The sequence below is a fragment of the Nelumbo nucifera genome, chromosome 1, assembly GCF_055504915.1.
Source record: "Nelumbo nucifera cultivar China Antique chromosome 1, China Antique-T2T, whole genome shotgun sequence".
Lineage (NCBI taxonomy): Eukaryota > Viridiplantae > Streptophyta > Magnoliopsida > Proteales > Nelumbonaceae > Nelumbo > Nelumbo nucifera.
This window is the reverse complement of record NC_142649.1, coordinates 3290382-3308300: the sequence shown is the minus strand read 5'-3', so window position 1 is coordinate 3308300 and position 17919 is coordinate 3290382. Positions and strand designations below refer to the sequence as shown.

Here is a 17919-nt window from a genome sequence, read left to right as displayed (position 1 = left end):
CTATTTATTTATTGTTGAACTTATCTAGCGCCTAATAGTGTTTAATGACATATAATAATGCCTAAATGTCAAATAACATCAAATAAACATTTATCAACCATTTTTCCGTTTTTCAAGAACAATCCAATACAAAGTTTATTAAATAAACGGCCACACTCCCATTCTAAGCCATTTAGCATCGCTAGATTGGCTGGAGCCCCAGGATAAAAGCTAGTCACGTGGCTGGTCGATTATTTCCCCATTCTGTATGTTTCTTTTTCACGTGCGTCAGAACACCACACGTGCCGGCGTAAAGGGTCTCTTCCCGACATATAACCACTGCGACTCCCTATTCTCAGAGCAGCGAAGCTCTTCCCTCTCTCTTTCTTGGTTTGTTTCTCTCATATGCATTTATTCTTCCTTTGCTTGGACTCTTTCTTTCTGTTTCTCTTGCAATCTTTGGTTCTCTACAGATTTCTCCATCGAAGCTTACGCTTGATCGATCATCGAAGGATAGTCTTCAGTTTCTCAAGGCAGTTCAAGGTAAGTTATCTTATTTCCTTCAAATTTCTTCCCACTTTCATTGAAATACGAATAACCACCCGAAATAAACTACTTTTTTCAAGTCTTAGGTCATTAGAATATGCGTTTCTTTTTATCTTGCTCGGTTCAAAATGGAAGAGGTCAGGTCCTTTTAATGTTTTGGGCACAGACTTCATAGACTGTTATACCTGTGGACATTTCTTTTGCTTTGGTTTAAAATTTGAAGCTTGGTTCTCTTTATTCCGCATAAATTTGCATAGATAATGCTCATTGCTTAGATTAGGGTTCGCATTTTTACTAGTTTGGATGCATTATGTTGTTTACGATTGTTGACTGTGGGCTGAAGTCTACTTTTGGTGACTCCTTGTATTATTTTGAAGGGGAGGAGTTGTTGAATTTGTAATGGGAAGCCATACTCGAAAAATTTAACAGCTTTACATGGATCCCAAAAGTTCTAGCAAAGGAGATGAACCTGTGGACAGGCCTGTTCGCACGAGTGACAGGCTCCGTCGACGGCCAAGTATGTATGGCCGTACGTATATGTTTTATGGTCCAACCATTATTCGCAAAAAAAGCAAGACCAGGAAGCGGACAGCAGCTTCTCAGATTGCCAAGATGCTGCGTCCTGGAAATCGGCCAGTACGGACAGCCAAAACCAACGTATGAGCCTCTTCTTTAAATTTATTTCACATGTCATTTTTTTTCTAGCAATTGTGCTTGATCAGTCTTAGAAGTAAATTTATAGTTATTGCATTTGTATTTCTGTCCTTTATTTGATTCCTAAATTTAGTTTGGTGTTTGGTGGTAAGAGTGATTTTTGTTTCTCCAAGGTATCACATGCACTTTTTGATGTAATACTTCAAATGAAAAAAAAGCTAATGAATAGGAAATAAAACTATAATAAATAAAACAAGATATACTAGTCTTCCTTTATTTGATTCCTAATTTTAGTTTGCTGTTTTGTGCTAAGAATGATTTTTTTGTTTAACCAAGGTGTCACATGCACCTGGTGTAATACTTAAACATAAAACAAAAAGCAAATGAATATGAAACAAAACTATAACAAATAAAGGAAAATATACTAGTTTTTGCACGAGTGATTTTGGTAATGATACATCCTTTTTCATAGAAGAGGCACACCCCTAATTATTAGTAAAAATGCACAAGTACCACTGCGATTTTTTTGTTACCAAGTATCACTACGATCATTTTAAGGAGTTTTAATTTTGTCTTTTCATGGGATTGATTCATCAAAAGTTGGATGTGCCCAAATTAGTTCTACTTTTATTTTAATGTAAAAGGACTGAAATTATTTGTGTGGGGGAAGAGTGTAACTGTACATAAAATTATCTTATTGCTAGTTAAATTAGAATGGAACATTTTCTTGCTTAGGAAGTGGCTTAGTAGATTCCCAAGAGAAGTAATGTGATTTGTGGAATTTGGTGATCAAGAAAGATGGCTTGTATACAGATGAATGAGATGCTGTTCTTGCCATTATAGTCACATTGCTTAGTCCTTGGAAATTGATAGAAGCCCTTCATGTATCTTTCGATAGATTGCCACATTTCAAGCTTTGCAATTAAATTTTGGGAGGATTTTTGGTGGGGGAGAGGCCTTTTTGTTTTAGATTCCCATCTGTTTTCTCCATAACCTTTTACAAGTCCTATCTGGTTGTTTCCTTTGTTTTCCATTCTCCTTTTAGATGTCCTTGGGACTTTGGTTTCATAAGGAGCCTTAGAGATCATGAGAATGAGGGTGTAGTAGTTAGTTCTAGCCTCTAGGTAGGTCCTTCACATACTCATCTTTCTTTAAGATGCTAGATGGCAATAAGGCTGTAACTAGGGGTGCAATCGAGCCAAGCTGAGTTGAACTTTGATATGTCTTGGCTCGGCTCGATTAAAATACTACTAAGTTCGAGCTCGAGCTTGAGTTCAACTCGAACTATATTTTTCAGCTTGAGCTTGATTTGATTAAATATTCAATGAGCTCGAGTTTGGCTCGAAAGCTCGGAAATAAATATATTTGTATACTTTATATATATGATTTTTTATAATATATAGTATATTCTTATATTATATAGAATATAAAAATATATTTTATAATATAGTATATATGATATTTTTTATAATATATAGTATATCCTTTTTATGTATGTATGTGTTAATCTAGTCAAGCTTGCAAGCTTTTGAGCCAAACTTTTTATTGGTCAAGCTCAAGATGGCAGGATTTTTATCTTTCTCTACATCTGTGTGCCCTTTGTAAGAAAAGTTTCGAATTGGTCAATCACATTTTTATTTCTTTCTCTCATTGTTACTGATGTAAGGAAGAAGTTTGTTTGCCTTTGTTTGGTTCATAGTTTTCAATGTGTCAAGGTAAGGCTAGGTGGCAAGGGGGGACATAGTTTTTGCTCGCCTATGCGATGGATTTTCTTTTTTTTTTTTGGAAATAGAACCATGAATTCTAGGGTAATTCCCTAGGTTCCATATCAATCAACAACCAACTTTCACTAGTAATTATCTATAACAGTGTTTTAAAAGGTGTGAGAGGCATATCCTTGGAGGTGCACCTCTAGGTGAGGCACCCCCAAAATGCCCTGAGGTGTATGCCAGAGGCATTGATACCTCTAAGCATACACCTCATATGCCTTTTGCATGAGGTGTGCTAGAGGCGTATGCCTCATGTGCAGGATTTTTATCTTTCTCTACATCTGTGTGCCCTTTGTAAGAAAAGTTTTGAATTGGTCAATCACATTTTTATTTCTCTCTCATTGTTACTGATGTAAGGAAGAAGTTTGTTTGCCTTTGTTTGGTTCATGGTTTTCAATGTGTCAAGGTAAGGCTAGGTGGCAAGGGGGGACATAGTTTTTGCCCGCCTATGTGATGGATTTTCTTTTTTTTTTGGAAATAGAACCATGAATTCTAGGGTAATTCCCTAGGTTCCATATCAATCAACAACCAACTTTCACTAGTAATTATTTATGACAGTGTTTTAAAAGGTGTGAGAGGCATATCCTTGGAGGTGCACATCTAGGTGAGGCGCCCCCAAAATGCCCTGAGGTGTATGCCAGAGGCATTGATACCTCTAAGCATACACCTCATATGCCTTTTGCATGAGGTGTGCTAGAGGCGTATGCCTCATGTGCCTCACACACACCTCATATAAGAAGACAGAAAAAAGAAAAAAATAAAGGAAAAAGAATGGAAAGGAAAGGAAAAGAAAGGGAAGGTAAATAAAAACAAAGAAAGAAAGAGAAGGAAAAAGAGACGAAAGAAAAGGGATGGGAAGGGAAGGAAAGAGAAGGGGAAAGAAAGTTTCAGGCTTTCAGCTAGTGTTATGCATCTTCATTCTTCTTAATATATTTTTTTTTTATTAAAAATAGAGAAAAATGAGATCCTCCTCCTCCTTCTTCCTCTCTCAGCCCCCTCCTCTTAAGGGGCTTACACCTCTTATGTTCTGAACTATGCCTCACACCTCCAGGTAGTGGAACGCCTCGCGTCACACCTCCACGTTTTAAAACACTGATCTATTAGAACAGAAAAGAGTATAAAATTCATATTAGAACATAATGTAAGAACATGGACAAGCCTAACATTATAGATTATTGCAATACAAATGTGAAGCAACCAATATAGATGCTGAAGTAGCCACTGTTGTAAGAATAAAGACATGCATAACATTAGCATCAGGCATCAGTAGATATGTGAAACAGGCATTCTAGTCATTGCAATAATGTGAAATGACGGTTTTAGTATTTTCAGTTCATAGTTTAAGTGTGAAACAAAGTTGAGAATGATGGTAGGTGACCAAGTGCATTTGGGAAACGTGTGCAGAGCTGGGAATAGTGTGTGACCTAGTACTATGCTCCCGCGTGATCTCTCTTGTAACTAATAATGCTGATGTGGCATAACTAACAAGCATTCTGTGTTCTGACAGAAAGATATTCTCATTACTACACTTTTGTTGTGACATTCAAAAAGTGTTCAGATAAAGACAAAGTAGTACAATATATGTGACTTTTTGGGGGCTTGGTGTCTCCCAAGTGGCGGGTGGATGAAGCTGAACTTTGATGGAGGTAGCTTTGGCTTTTCAGGGCCTTCCGGAATTGGAGTATTTAAAGATGGGAGTGGGAATATATGTGGTTTGTATTCAGGTCCTATTGATCAAGGTGACTCAGTGAGAGCTGAATTCATGGTTTCTATTGTTGGGGTGCAAAAAGCTAAGGATATGGGAATTACAAGGCTGATTGTTGAAGGGGACTCAAAAATAGTTGTTGGCTGGTTGAAAAAAGGAGAAGGGGTTCTATGGAAATTCAGAAATGATTTGAGAAGATTTAAGTTGATATCAAGAAATATGCAAATACATGTAAGATGGGTTAGGAGGTCTGCTAATGGTTTGGCGGATGGATTAGCTAAGCAAGGAATTCATAGACATCCTTTGTTCTGGGCTCGATGTTAATTGTGTAGGGGGATATTTGATGTAAAGGGTCTTTACCCTAACTTCTTGTTGTATTCTTTTCTTCTTTAATCTTAATAAAATTTCTTGAGTTGCTAATAAAAAAATCTAGAAGCTTCCAAAGATAGCATGACCACTAATCCAGAATATTCTCCACTTGACCACTTTTGGGAGTGTGACAACACACCACCATTTCAGAAGGAGGTTCAGCTTTCCTTGCTCAGTCCGTAGCTAGTCACCTTTCAAACATCTCAGATCATTATATTTGGGGATTTTGGCCCATTTCCCATTACTACCTCCAACATTCAGAGTCTTAGATCACTTCGATCACCACCACCACCTTATAACTGTAAGCTGCAAGAGTTTGCAAAGTGGTACGTCCTTGGGCACATGGTAACCCTTGTGCCAAGCAGTCTCTAATTAACCACGTTTGTGAACTGGTTAGGTAGCATGAAACGGTGACAACATGTGTGCATGTGGTTGAGAAACATGCTAAGTGTGGTGCTAAATCCCATGTGCGTCACCCATAGTGCTGATCTGGCATAACCAAATAACTGATGAACGATCTTCCATATCAATCTTTTCCTCCATGATAGGACAAAACATATTGAACTTGACAAGCACTTTATAAGGGAGAAACTTGAGGGTAAAGTTTGTGCTCCTTATGTCAGTTCGAAGCAACAACTTGCTGGTGTTCTTACAAAGGGACTTCCCTACTTGTGGCACAATGAACTTTGTGACAAGTTGGCATGATTGATATATATATATATATATATATATATATATATAGTCCAACTTGAGGGGAGTGTTGAGTTATGTTTTTTTATTGTATTATGTGTGCTGCAAGGGCACTTTTATAATTTCATTTTTTGTTATGAGACTTAAGTATAAATAATGCAAGGGGCATTGCGAGCCTAAGTTTTTGGCTCTCAAACTATTTTTCTCTCTTTGGTTCTCTCTTCTTTTCTTCCTCTTCTCCTCTCTTCTCCTATCGACCTTTGGTGCAGAACAAGTAGGAACCCTACCCTGTCATACATCACCATATTTTTCCCTTCTTGCTCTAATTCTATGCACAATGTCCTCCTCAATCTCTACCTTGTTATGAATTATTGAACCAAGGTACGAGCAAAGGTCACATTGAGTTATTTCTTGGTCTTCAACTCTAAGTGTACTCTGATTTGCAATCCTATTTTATTAAATCTACATTGCATATATTCTTTTTTTTTTTATCAATAACAGAATTTCATTGAGAATAATTAGGAAGTATTGCAATAAGACAGAGGGAGGTAAAACTTTCTTAACTCCCCCACAAGCAAAAAAGAACAGAATTAGAAAGAAGCCCAAAACAATGAAGCCCTATACACCACTTGCTTAGCTAGCCCGTCAGCAAAGGAATTAACAGTTCTTTTAACCCAGCTGTACTTAACTTCAATGTCCTTTGCCAGCCATTTAAATTTTTTCCTCTCATATATTTGTTTTATCCCCTTTTGTCCTTCATTAGTTTTGTTGATTAAAATAATGTCATCAACAAGCAACAAGCACCATGCAACCTCCTCTTGAATATGTATTTGTTTAGTCAATTCATCTATGATTAGTGCAAAATGCAAATAAATAAGGGCTAAGTGTTTAACCTTGGGTGAAGACCCATTGTAACTGTAAAATTTGATGCCTCTCCTATAGGTGATATAACATTGGTTGTTGCACTCTCATACATATTTTTAATTAGGTCCACATACCTATTTGGCACTCCTTTCTTTTCCAAGACCCACCATATTATCTCTCTAGGGACTATCATATGCTTTCTCTAAATTAACGAAATATCATATGAAGATCTCTTTTTCTGCTCTGTAAACTTTTCTGCTCTTTAGGGACTATCCTAGCTTCCATGGTTGATCTCCCTGGCACAAACCCAAATTGGTTCTTTGATATACTTGTTTTATGTTGTAAATTTTGCTCAATTTTTCTCTCCGTAAGTTTCATAGTGTGGATCATGAGTCTACTTTTGCGACAGTTCATACAACTTTGTACATTGCCTTTGTCCTTAAATATATAGGCACCTTTTCTTTTTTCATCTTATTTAGTGCTTCTTTCACCTCTGTAATTCTTCTTTATACATTTATAAACTTTATACTAATTTTTTTGACAAGTTTAAACTTTATACTATTAAAGAAATATACCCTTCCCCAGTAAGGTTGCTCAATTTATATGGTCATTTTCTTTTTCTTTTTTTTATATGCTATTGTTTTGATTCATCTCAGCCTCAAGAAGTTTTCTCTGCATGGCCTAATATTTCTGCAAGGATGAAAGCAAAAATTATGTGGAGTATGGTTCCTTTTGCAATGTTTTGTAGCATTAGAAGAGAGGGAGAGAAACAAAAGAATATTTGCAGGGAAGGAACAAAATTATAGAAGAAATTTTGCTTATATCTGCTTGTTGATGTTGGATTGGTTGGTTGTGCATCCAGAATTTGAAGATATAGATAATCTATCCTTCAGTACTGATTTTTGGTTAATTACGGATGTTGTATCAAAACCAGTAGTGGTTACCCAGATTCATGTATTTTCTTTCTTTTTGGTGAAAATCTTCACGTTCTTTTTATCTTTCATTTCTTTTAATAAAACCCTTCTTTATTTAAAACAAAGTAAAAAAGGTGATTACCAAATGTTGATCATGGGTATCCGGGATCTTGGGAGGGGTGGACTGGATATGGACCTAACCTTTGGCATTTTTATCATGGCTGTTCCCAGACTTGAATGTCCATTCTCACGCTTGTTAGTCTGTGGAAGCTAATAAATTATGAAAATAACAAGAGCAAATTTTGGTAAGCAGCTCCCAGACTACATATGCTGTAGGAATGACCTCAATTTGCCACTAATTTGGTATTTGGTTTACTTTATGGTTTTGCATTGTCTTATTGTTTCTGTATTGCAGTTTAATGTGTTCTATCCTTATCCACTGAAGTAAGAAATTTGTGCACATGGTACTTAAAACTTCTATTCTTGTTCTTATGTTTGGATATGTTATTTGATACATTACAGTAATATGATTGCATTTATTTGAGCTGTCATGTTATTTTTGGTGTTCAATTTTGTGGTTTCACTTAACTTTTTTTTTTCCTAAGCTGGTTGGATATAAATATACTACTAGTTACTTGTCAAAAAGATAGAAAAATTGCAATTGTTTTGTCCTCTGTGGATACATGTTTCTTGAAAGTTGGTTATTCAAATTTCTGAATTACCAATCCTCCCTGCTTGCAGTCCGTGACAAACCTTCGCCGTTCTACAAGAAAGAGGAAGATTTCTGTAAATCTAGAAGGATTCAACACAGACAGTTCTGATACAGAGGATGATGATGACCTAATGGTGAGGTTTAAGCTTTCTCAACCATGGCTTATATAATGTAGGTTATTTATTAACTTGTTTGTAAGGAGTTCAAGGAAAGAAACTTGTCAGAATGCCCTAGAAAGCAATTAATTCTGTTAGGACTATGGTTGTTGAATTGTGCAGAGGCCCAATTATCGTTCTTCTAGAAACAAGACTGAAAACAGTGCTAGTCAAGACGACTTGTCAATCTCTCCAAGGCGTAAAAGGATTGCCAAGAGTAAATCTTTTCCTCGCCGTGAAGGATTACGCCCTCGTCGCTCAAAAATGGTTGAAAGAGATCAATCTGATCAAGATTTTGATGATGACCGGGGTACTTCTGAAGATCAGGTTGGCCAAGATGAAACAGAAAATGGGAATGATGTTGAAGGGGATGGTGGTGATGATGGTGATGGTGAAGATGAGGGTGAGGGTGAGGGTGGGGATGAAGGAGAAGAAGATGGTGATGATGAAGATGCTGAAGAAGGGCAAGGTGGAAGGAGAAGGTATGATCTTCGAAATCGAGCAGAAGTTCGGAGGTCATCTCCTGAGAAGGAGGGAAAACAGAGGCCACGGTCACCTCGGAGAGTATTGCATCAAGGAGTAGGAACCAAAGGTAATAGAGATGTAAGAAAGGGTGGCTCACGAGTTCATAAACGGCATCGCATAACAAGAGCTGAAGACTCTGATGACTCGCTTCTTGTGGACGAGCTCGACCAAGGTCCTGCTATACCATGGGCACGAGGTGGAAGTAGAAGTGGGCCACCTTGGCTCTTTGGTGGATTAGATATGCATGGGACAACGACATGGGGGTTGAATGTTGCTGCTTCAGGTTGGGGTCACCAAGGTGATAGTTTTGCTACTCTAACTTCTGGAGTTCAAACTGCTGGACCAAGTTCAAAAGGAGGAGCAGATATTCAGCCTCTACAAGTTGATGAAAGTGTTAGTTTTGAGGATATAGGTGGGCTTTCAGAATACATTAATGCTTTGAAGGAAATGGTATTCTTTCCCTTACTGTATCCAGATTTCTTTGCAAGTTACCACATAACTCCCCCCAGGGGTGTTTTGCTATGTGGTCCCCCTGGTACAGGAAAAACACTTATTGCAAGAGCATTGGCCTGTGCTGCATCAAAAGCTGGTCAGAAGGTAAGCTTTTACATGCGTAAAGGTGCAGATGTGCTTAGCAAATGGGTTGGTGAGGCTGAAAGGCAACTGAAATTACTCTTTGAAGAAGCTCAGAGAAATCAGCCATCCATTATCTTCTTTGATGAAATAGATGGTCTTGCTCCCGTTAGGTCTAGCAAACAAGAGCAGATTCATAACTCTATTGTGTCAACTTTGCTTGCTTTAATGGATGGTCTTGATTCTCGTGGACAAGTTGTTTTAATTGGAGCTACCAATAGGATTGATGCCATAGATGGAGCCTTGCGACGCCCTGGCCGGTTTGACCGTGAATTCAACTTTCCGTTACCTGGTTGTGAGGCACGTGCAGAAATCTTAGATATTCACACACGGAAATGGAAGCAACCTCCTTCAAAAGAGCTAAAAATGGAGCTTGCTGCTAGTTGTGTGGGATACTGTGGAGCTGATTTAAAGGCCCTGTGTACAGAAGCTGCCATTCGTGCTTTCCGTGAAAAATATCCTCAAGTTTACACTAGTGACGACAAATTTTTGATTGATGTTGATTCAGTGAAGGTTGAAAAATATCATTTCCTAGATGCCATGTCAACAATTACACCCGCTGCTCATAGAGGCTCCATTGTGCACTCGAGGCCATTGCCTTTAGTTGTTGCACCATGTTTACAGAGACATCTCCACAAAGTCATGGATCATATTTCTGAAATATTTCCTACATCTGCATCTTCTTCAGATCTTGGCAAGTTTTCTATGTTTTCTTATGGTTCTGCAGTTCCTCTTGTCTATAGACCTCGGCTTCTAATTTATGGGGAGGAGGGTTCTGGACTGGTAATTGTGTTCAAACTTTTTGATGTGTTGAAATTTCTGCTTATAAATGAGAACCGTGATATAAATTTATGTACTGATTTAATTTTACAGAATCATGGTTTCTTTTTGATCTGTAACAAGGTGAAGCTTTATATTATGTTTTACAGGATCATGTTGGGCCTGCAGTTTTACATGAGCTGGAGAAATTTCCAGTTCATTCTCTTGGACTTCCATCCCTTCTTTCAGATCCTAGTGCAAAGACTGCAGAGGAGGCATTGGTGCATATATTTGGTGAAGCAAGGAGAACCATACCCTCAATACTCTATTTGCCACAGTTCCATCTTTGGTGGGAAACTGTGAGTGCATGCCTAAATTATATATAAGTAACCGTGTAAAAATATTCATCCAACACCAAACTGCACACAAAGTATGCAGCAAAAGAAGTGTACAACATTGGGCCTCCCAATAGAGGCCTCACCACCATTGACAACAGAAACCAAAACAAATGACAGCAACTGATTACATATTACAAATTAGCAGCCGGTCCTGGGCAACCCCAATCTAAACAAACTTTTCCAACCTCAGCCTTGTCCAGAGAATCAGCCATCATGTTGGCAGTTGGCACTCCTAGGCACCCACTTGAATGAGGCATTTAATGCAGCACCTAGAGCTTGAGCCATTCTGACTAGAGGTTTGATTTTCCATGGGATTTGACTTTGACCTGTCATCCAACACAAAACCACTTGATAATCACCATCTACTTCCACATTCCTTAAATCCCACATTTCCAACAACTTCAAACCTTGAACCAAGGTCAGAAGTTTAGCCCTTGAAGAATTCTGTTTGCACACTGGACCTGAAAAGCTTAAAATAATACTGCCCCCATAGTCTCTGACAACTCCCCCACTCCCAAGGGCCTGGATTTCCAAGGCTGCAGCCATCAAAGTTGAGTTTGAGTGTCTCTATTGTAGAGAACACTGATGTGGGCCCCACTGCAGTGGTCCCCACTGTGTTCGTAGGACGGCATGTGTAGTTATTTGTTCCAGTTATAGTAGTGTCAGTTTGAGTCAGTTTGTTATTCAGTTGTTATTTATTTCAGCTTTTATTTACTTTATTTATTATGTAAGTACTAAGGGCAGATGTGTCCTTTCCATTATGTACTAAACATAACCTATAAATAATAAGAAAGTGGCGGCGGCAGATTAGTAAGAATCTGTCCTTCCTTTCAACCACTTGTGTTCTCCTGTTTCTCTTATATTCTCTCTCATTTTCTTCTGTTTTGTAAACCTAAAACCTATTAGGATTCAAGACTGATTACAGTCTTGATCTTCTACTTGGTATCAGAGCCTCTCTAGGGCTTCTCATGTGTGTCTAGTCCAGTCGACCACATGAGGACTAGCTAGGGCTGGAAGTTTTGAAGAAGTATTCGGTGGCTGAATCTTGGAGATTACCAGGAGAGGTTCGCAGCAGTTGAAGACTGGCCGGAGCTTGCAGAGAGTTGGTAATCAGGAAGAAGCAACGAAGGTTAGGGTTCAGGTAACCCTAGAAGACAGTAAACCGGGGTACATAAGTAAGTTTTTTTTATTGAGTTTCAGAGACTGCAATCAGTCGAGATAGGTTGGACCTATCTAGAAGTAGGGGCTGAACTGTGTTCAAGTTTGTTTCTAGGGTTTGACTTGCCAAACTGTGTTTAAGTCTGTTTCTAGGGTTTGACTGTTGGGCCGAACCCCTTCCCTCTCAGAGGTGATTAGTTTTTAGGGTTTTATATTGCCCTACAACAAGTCCCACTTGTGCGGACTGCTTGGAGAGTGCAGCTGAGCACTTATTTCAGACCCACAGTTGAAACCCTAATTTTGCTCTCGCAGTAGTGGGCCCCACAGTAGTGATTTCAGAAATTAGCATCTCAGATTGACAGGCTGCCTGGTACTGTGCATGCCGATTGATTTCAGATCAGATTTGAGTTGATTCCTTGCCTATATTGTGATAGGCGATTGATTTCAGATCAGATTTGGGTTGGTTTCAGATCAGATTTCGGATCAGATCAGATTTCAGATCAGATCAGATTTGTGTTGGTTTCGGATCAGTTTTCAGACCTGCTTGTTTGACTCTGTTTTCTGGTATAGTGACTCTAATAGTTTGTAGCCATTGAATCTTGATCAAAGATGGAGTTTAAGGGTCAGGGAGAAAGTAGTTTTGGAAACCACAGTTATGGTGGTGTATCTGAAACCGGGTTTCAGATTACAACTATGAGATTTGATGGGTCAAATTATTTGGAGTGGGCTCAATCAGCCATGATGGCTATTGGAGGAAGGGAAAAACTGGGTTACCTCTTGGGAGATGTGAAAGAACCTTCCAAGGAGGACCCAACATACACCAAGTGGGTTCAAGAGAACTATTTGGTTATGGCGTGGCTGTGTAATTCTATGCAGCCACATATCAACCGAAATTACTTGTGGGCAAAGACAGCTAAAGAGATATGGGATGTTGTGAAAGAAACCTATTCCCAACCCCTTAATGTTGCCAGAGTCTATGAACTGAAATGTGAGGTGAACAACCTTAAACAAGGAGAGAAGCCAGTTTCTGTCTACTTCTCTACCTTGAAATCCTTGTGGCATGAGATTGACCATCTAGAGACCCTTGAGTGGGAGAGTCCCAAAGATGCACAGACTCACAGAAAGCAAGTTGAGACGAATAGGGTATTTGAGTTTCTGGCTGGTTTGAATTCAGAATATGACATTATGCGACAACAGATATTGACAAGAGATAGTGTGACCCTTTCTCAAGCATACTCCCTGGTGCATAGTGAAGAGACCAGGAGGAAAGTCATGATGTAGCCTCAACCCTCTTTCCCAGCCTTGATAGCTATTAAACCTAAGCCAGGGGGTGACTCAGAAAGGGACCGGAAGAAGGAAGATAAACGGGATCTGGTATGTGAACATTGCAAGAAACCCAAGCACACAAAAGATACTTGTTGGAAGCTACATCCTCACTTGGTCCCAGCAAAACTAAGAAATAAGAAGGGTAATGCTCATGTGGCCGTGAACACTGATTCAACATCCTCATCAGGCACATCCCTAGAGACTTTAGCTGCTGTTCGGGCTGCCCTCATACAGTTGGAAAAGGAAGTTGGGAGTTCAGCTCAGCCATCTCAGTCACCATCAGCTCCTGCCACATCTGCATTTGCACATTCAGGTACTCGAGCCTCAGCTTACCATGCTTCAGCTCCAGGTAATACTAACCACTGCTGGGTAATAGATTCAGGTGCATCTGACCATATGACTAGCTTGCCATCTTTGTTCACTTCTTATCACTTGTCCTCTGGCCGAGATAGAGTATCCATTGCTGATGGCTCTCTTGTTCCCATTTCGGGCAAGGGGGACATCAAGCTATCGGATACTATCTCTTTATCTTCTGTCTTGCATGTTCCTAAGCTTGATACTAACCTGCTTTCAGTTAGTAGTATTACCAAACACATGAACTGTTTAGTAACCTTTTTCTCTGACCGATGTGTTTTTCAGGATTTGGAGACGAGGAAGGTGATTGGGACTGGCCGTGAGACGAACGAGATCTATCTGCTTGGAGAGAGTTCTCGTCGGGAGGAGTCAGTGGATAAGAAGTCTTTTGTTTTCCAGTCTGTGAGTTCGGTTATGCTTTGGCATAACCGATTAGGTCATTTGTCTTTTAGGTCTTTGAAGAGTTTGTTTCCTGCTTTATTTGAGTTTGTTGAGTTGTCAAAGTTGAGGTGTGAGAGTTGTGAGTTTGCCAAACATTGTAGAACCTCTTATTCTTTAAGTAATAAAAGGAGTAATTCCTCTTTTGATATTGTGCATACTGATGTTTGGGGGCCATATCATATCTCTTCTATGGGTGGGTACAGATATTTTCTACTGTTCGTTGATGACCATACCCGTTTTTCTTGGGTCTATCTTATGCGTTCTCGGGATGAGGTTCCTGCTCTGACCCAAAACTTCCATCAGATAGTTCTCACTCAGTTTGGGACCAAAATCAAAGTCCTTAGATCTGATAATGCAAAGGAATACTTTGCTCAGCCATTGACCTCCTACCTTCTTAGCCATGGAGTTATTCACCAGAGCACTTGCCCTTATACATCACAGCAGAACGGTGTTGCCGAAAGGAAGAATAGGCATATCTTGGAGGTGGCTAGAAGCATTATGTTTACCTCCAATGTACCTATTCGCTTCTGGGGTGATGCTATCCTCACGGCAGTTTATCTCATTAATCGAGTTCCTTCCCGGGTTCTTGATATGAGAACCCCCTTTTCCCTTCTATACCCAGACGAGGAGTTGTTCATCGTTCCCCTTAAAACCTTTGGTTGTACCTGTTTTGTTCAGCTTCTCGGGCCTCATCATTCCAAGTTTGAACCTAAGGCCTCTAAATGCATTTTCCTTGGTTATGCACAAACTCAAAAGGGTTATTGCTGCTATGATTCGGTTTTAGGGAAACGGTTTGTCTCCATGGATGTCACTTTCTTTGAGGAGACACCCTATTATCCTAGGGTTTCTCCTCAGGGGGAGAGCAGTGAGAGTGGAAGTGGGGCTGTTCATTTACCTATTCCACTGGATAATGAAGGCTGTAGTGGTGAGGGTGGTCAGAGGGAGCCGGAGTTGAGAGTCTATCACAGGCGATGCAGGCAGGTTGATCCTAGTCATCGGCAGTCCCGGCCAGCTCCAGTTCCTTCCGCGGCTCCAGATCCAGAGCCTACTGAGATACCTCTCACTGTTGCCACTTCTCCTCTTGTGGATGACCTTGATCTCCCTATTGCCATTCGCAAAGGGAAACAACATTGCACCACCTCTACAGCTCACAACATCTCACAGTTCTTATCCTATGATTGTTTGTCTCCATCTTACCAGTCCTATCTCACTTCCATTGCCGATGTCCCTATTCCAAGAACAGTGCAAGAAGCCTTATCAGTTCCAGAATGGAAAGATGCAATGCAAGTCGAAATGGATGCCCTGTTGAAGAATAATACTTGGGCACTGGTTGACCCACCAAAAGGAAAGAAACCGGTGGGATGCAGATGGGTGTTCACTGTGAAGCATAATGCTGATGGCTCTATTGAAAGGTACAAAGCCCGGTTGGTTGCAAAGGGGTTCACTCAGACTTATGGTAAAGACTACTTGGAGACCTTTGCCCCAGTAGCCAAGATGACCACCATCCGAGTTCTGTTATCCCTTGCAGCAAATCATTCTTGGCCCCTTTTTCAGATGGATGTTAAAAATGCCTTTCTGAATGGAGACTTACAGGAAGAGGTTTACATGCAGTTGCCTCCTGGATTCTATGATACAGAGACAGGTAAGAAGGTTTGCTGACTGAACAAGGCATTGCTGGTTTGAAGCAGTCACCTAGAGCCTGGTTTGATAGGTTTAGATTAGCCCTTGGAAAGTTTGGTTATGTACAGGCCCAGTCAGATCATACACTATTCATCAAAAGGGTGGAGTCATCTCTGACACTACTTGCAGTATATGTTGATGATATTGTGGTGACAGGAAATGACAGTCATGAGATTGAGTCCCTCAAACAACTCCTTCATCAAGAGTTTGAGGTGAAAGATCTTGGTGCACTACGGTACTTTTTAGGTATTGAGGTTGCTAGATCCAAGTAGGGGATTTTTATCTCTCAGAGAAAATATGTTCTAGATCTGTTGGCGGAAACTGGAAAGTTGGGTGTTAAGCTGGCTGATACACCCATCGAACAAAATCACAAGATTAGTGCAGAGGGCGGGGAGCCTCTTGAAGACAAAGTTATGTTCCAACGGTTGGTTGGAAAGCTCCTATATCTCTGCCTCACTCGGCCGAATATCAGCTATGCAGTTAGTGTTGTTAGCCAGTACATGCACTCCCCTAGAACTTCTCATCTTCTTGCGGCAGAGAGAATATTAGCATACTTGAAGAGATGCCCGGGTAGAGGTATACTGCTTAAGAACAATAATCACATGAGGGTGGAAGTCTATACAGATGCCGATTGGGCTGGGAGTGTTGATGACAGAAGGTCTACCTCTGGATATTGTGTTCTTGTGGGAGGTAATCACATGAGGGTGGAAGTCTCTACCCAGTGCAGCATGACAGAACTAAACATATCGAAGTTGATCGACATTTTGTGCGAGAAAGGGTCACATCACAAGAAGTGTGTCTTTCGTACATTACATCTAATATGCAGCTCGCGGATATCCTCATCAAGGCTGTACCAAGGAAGAAGTTAGAGACAGACCTATCCAAGTTGGGAATGATAGATATCTACTCCCAACTTAAGGGGGAGTGTAGAGAACACTGATGTGGGCCCCACTGCAGTGGTCCCCACTGTGTTCGTAGGACGGCATGTGTAGTTATTTGTTCCAGTTATAGTAGTGTCAGTTTGTTAATTCAGTTGTTATTTATTTCAGCTTTTATTTACTTTATTTATTATGTAAGTACTAAGGGCAGATGTGTCCTTTCCATTATGTACTAAACATAACCTATAAATAATAAGAAAGTGGCGGCGGCAGATTAGTAAAAATCTGTCATTCCTTTCAACCACTTGTGTTCTCCTGTTTCTCTTCTATTCTCTCTCATTTTCTCTCATTTTATTCTGTTTTGTAAACCTAAAACCTATTAGGATTCAAGATTGATTACAGTCTTGATCTTCTACTTCTATATCAGGAGGGGACCAATAAACCACCCTTTTTTTTGTCTTGTAATCTGAAACACCATCACCACCTGCCACTCCCTAAGCAAATCATTGATAGAAACACCTTGAAATGCCCCACAAATCACAGCCCGGTGATATACCCTTACTTTTGTAAGTTCAAACGCTTCCTCCATTTATTTGCACTTTTCTTAAAAAATCCTTGCATTTCTTTCACACCATAATCCCCAAAGCACTGCCCTGCGTATGCATTGCAGGCAATCTTTTGCCTGTGTAGAGCCTCCAAAAACATCTGTTTTAAATAGGTCTACTACTGCATCTGGTGCCACCCAAGTTTTTCCAAACAACGAGAAGAAAAGTTGCCACAAATTAGAAGCATAGGAACAATGTAATAATAGATGGTTAGCATTTTCCCTGCTCTTTAAGAAAAGAAGACACACATGAGAGGGAGCCCAGTGTTTGCATTTCCTTTGGAGCCTTTCATGGGTGTTGATGATTTGGTTGACAGCTTCCCAACAAAAAATCCTTACTTTGGGGGGAGTCGGGCCAGTCGGGTTACACCATTGCCTCCTTAACCGGGAAAGGTTTAGACTCTGTAAGGGGATATAAAGATTTAAAAAAGGAGGTATAAATAAAACAGCCATTGGTATTAGGATCCAAATTCTCATCATTCCCCGATGAGGAAAAATCAAAGCTTTTAAGTAGGGTTACAAGAGAAACCAGCTCATTTGTTTCAAGATCCCTTAAAGGCCTTCTTAAACCCAAGTCCCAAACTAAACCATTCTCTCCCAATGTTGCCAAATCCACAATTAATCTATTTTTAGATTTGAACAGTCTATAAGTTCTTGGAAAAGTTTGACAAAAAGGAGCCCCCCACCAAGTATCTTCCCAAAACTTTCACACCTTGCCCTAAAACCACATCATACCTTATGTTTTGCATGAAGATAGGCAATAGAGTCAAAATTGATCTCCAAGGGCTTCAGACCATGCCTCAATT

The 17919-nt window shown here is 39.9% G+C and overlaps 1 protein-coding gene across 5 annotated transcripts in view; it reads left to right on the top strand.

Annotated features, from left to right (window-relative positions):
* The first annotated feature begins 332 nt into the window (after positions 1–332).
* The window catches only part of LOC104605280 (cell division cycle protein 48-related / CDC48-like protein), a 71438-nt gene continuing 53851 nt past the window's right edge, over positions 333–17919 (top strand). For 2 of the 5 annotated variants that reach the window (XM_019199082.2, XM_019199083.2), the window contains exons 1-4: positions 333–522; positions 903–1182; positions 8232–8336; positions 8481–10298. In XM_019199082.2, coding sequence (XP_019054627.1) covers positions 961–1182; positions 8232–8336; positions 8481–10298 — 2145 coding nt within the window. In that variant the 5' untranslated portion in view covers positions 333–522; positions 903–960. Of the gene's footprint in view, positions 523–902; positions 1183–8231; positions 8337–8480; positions 10299–10444; positions 10634–17919 lie in introns of all 5 variants that reach the window. The other 3 variants (XM_088894998.1, XM_010269985.3, XM_010269986.3) reach the window with 3 other exon arrangements.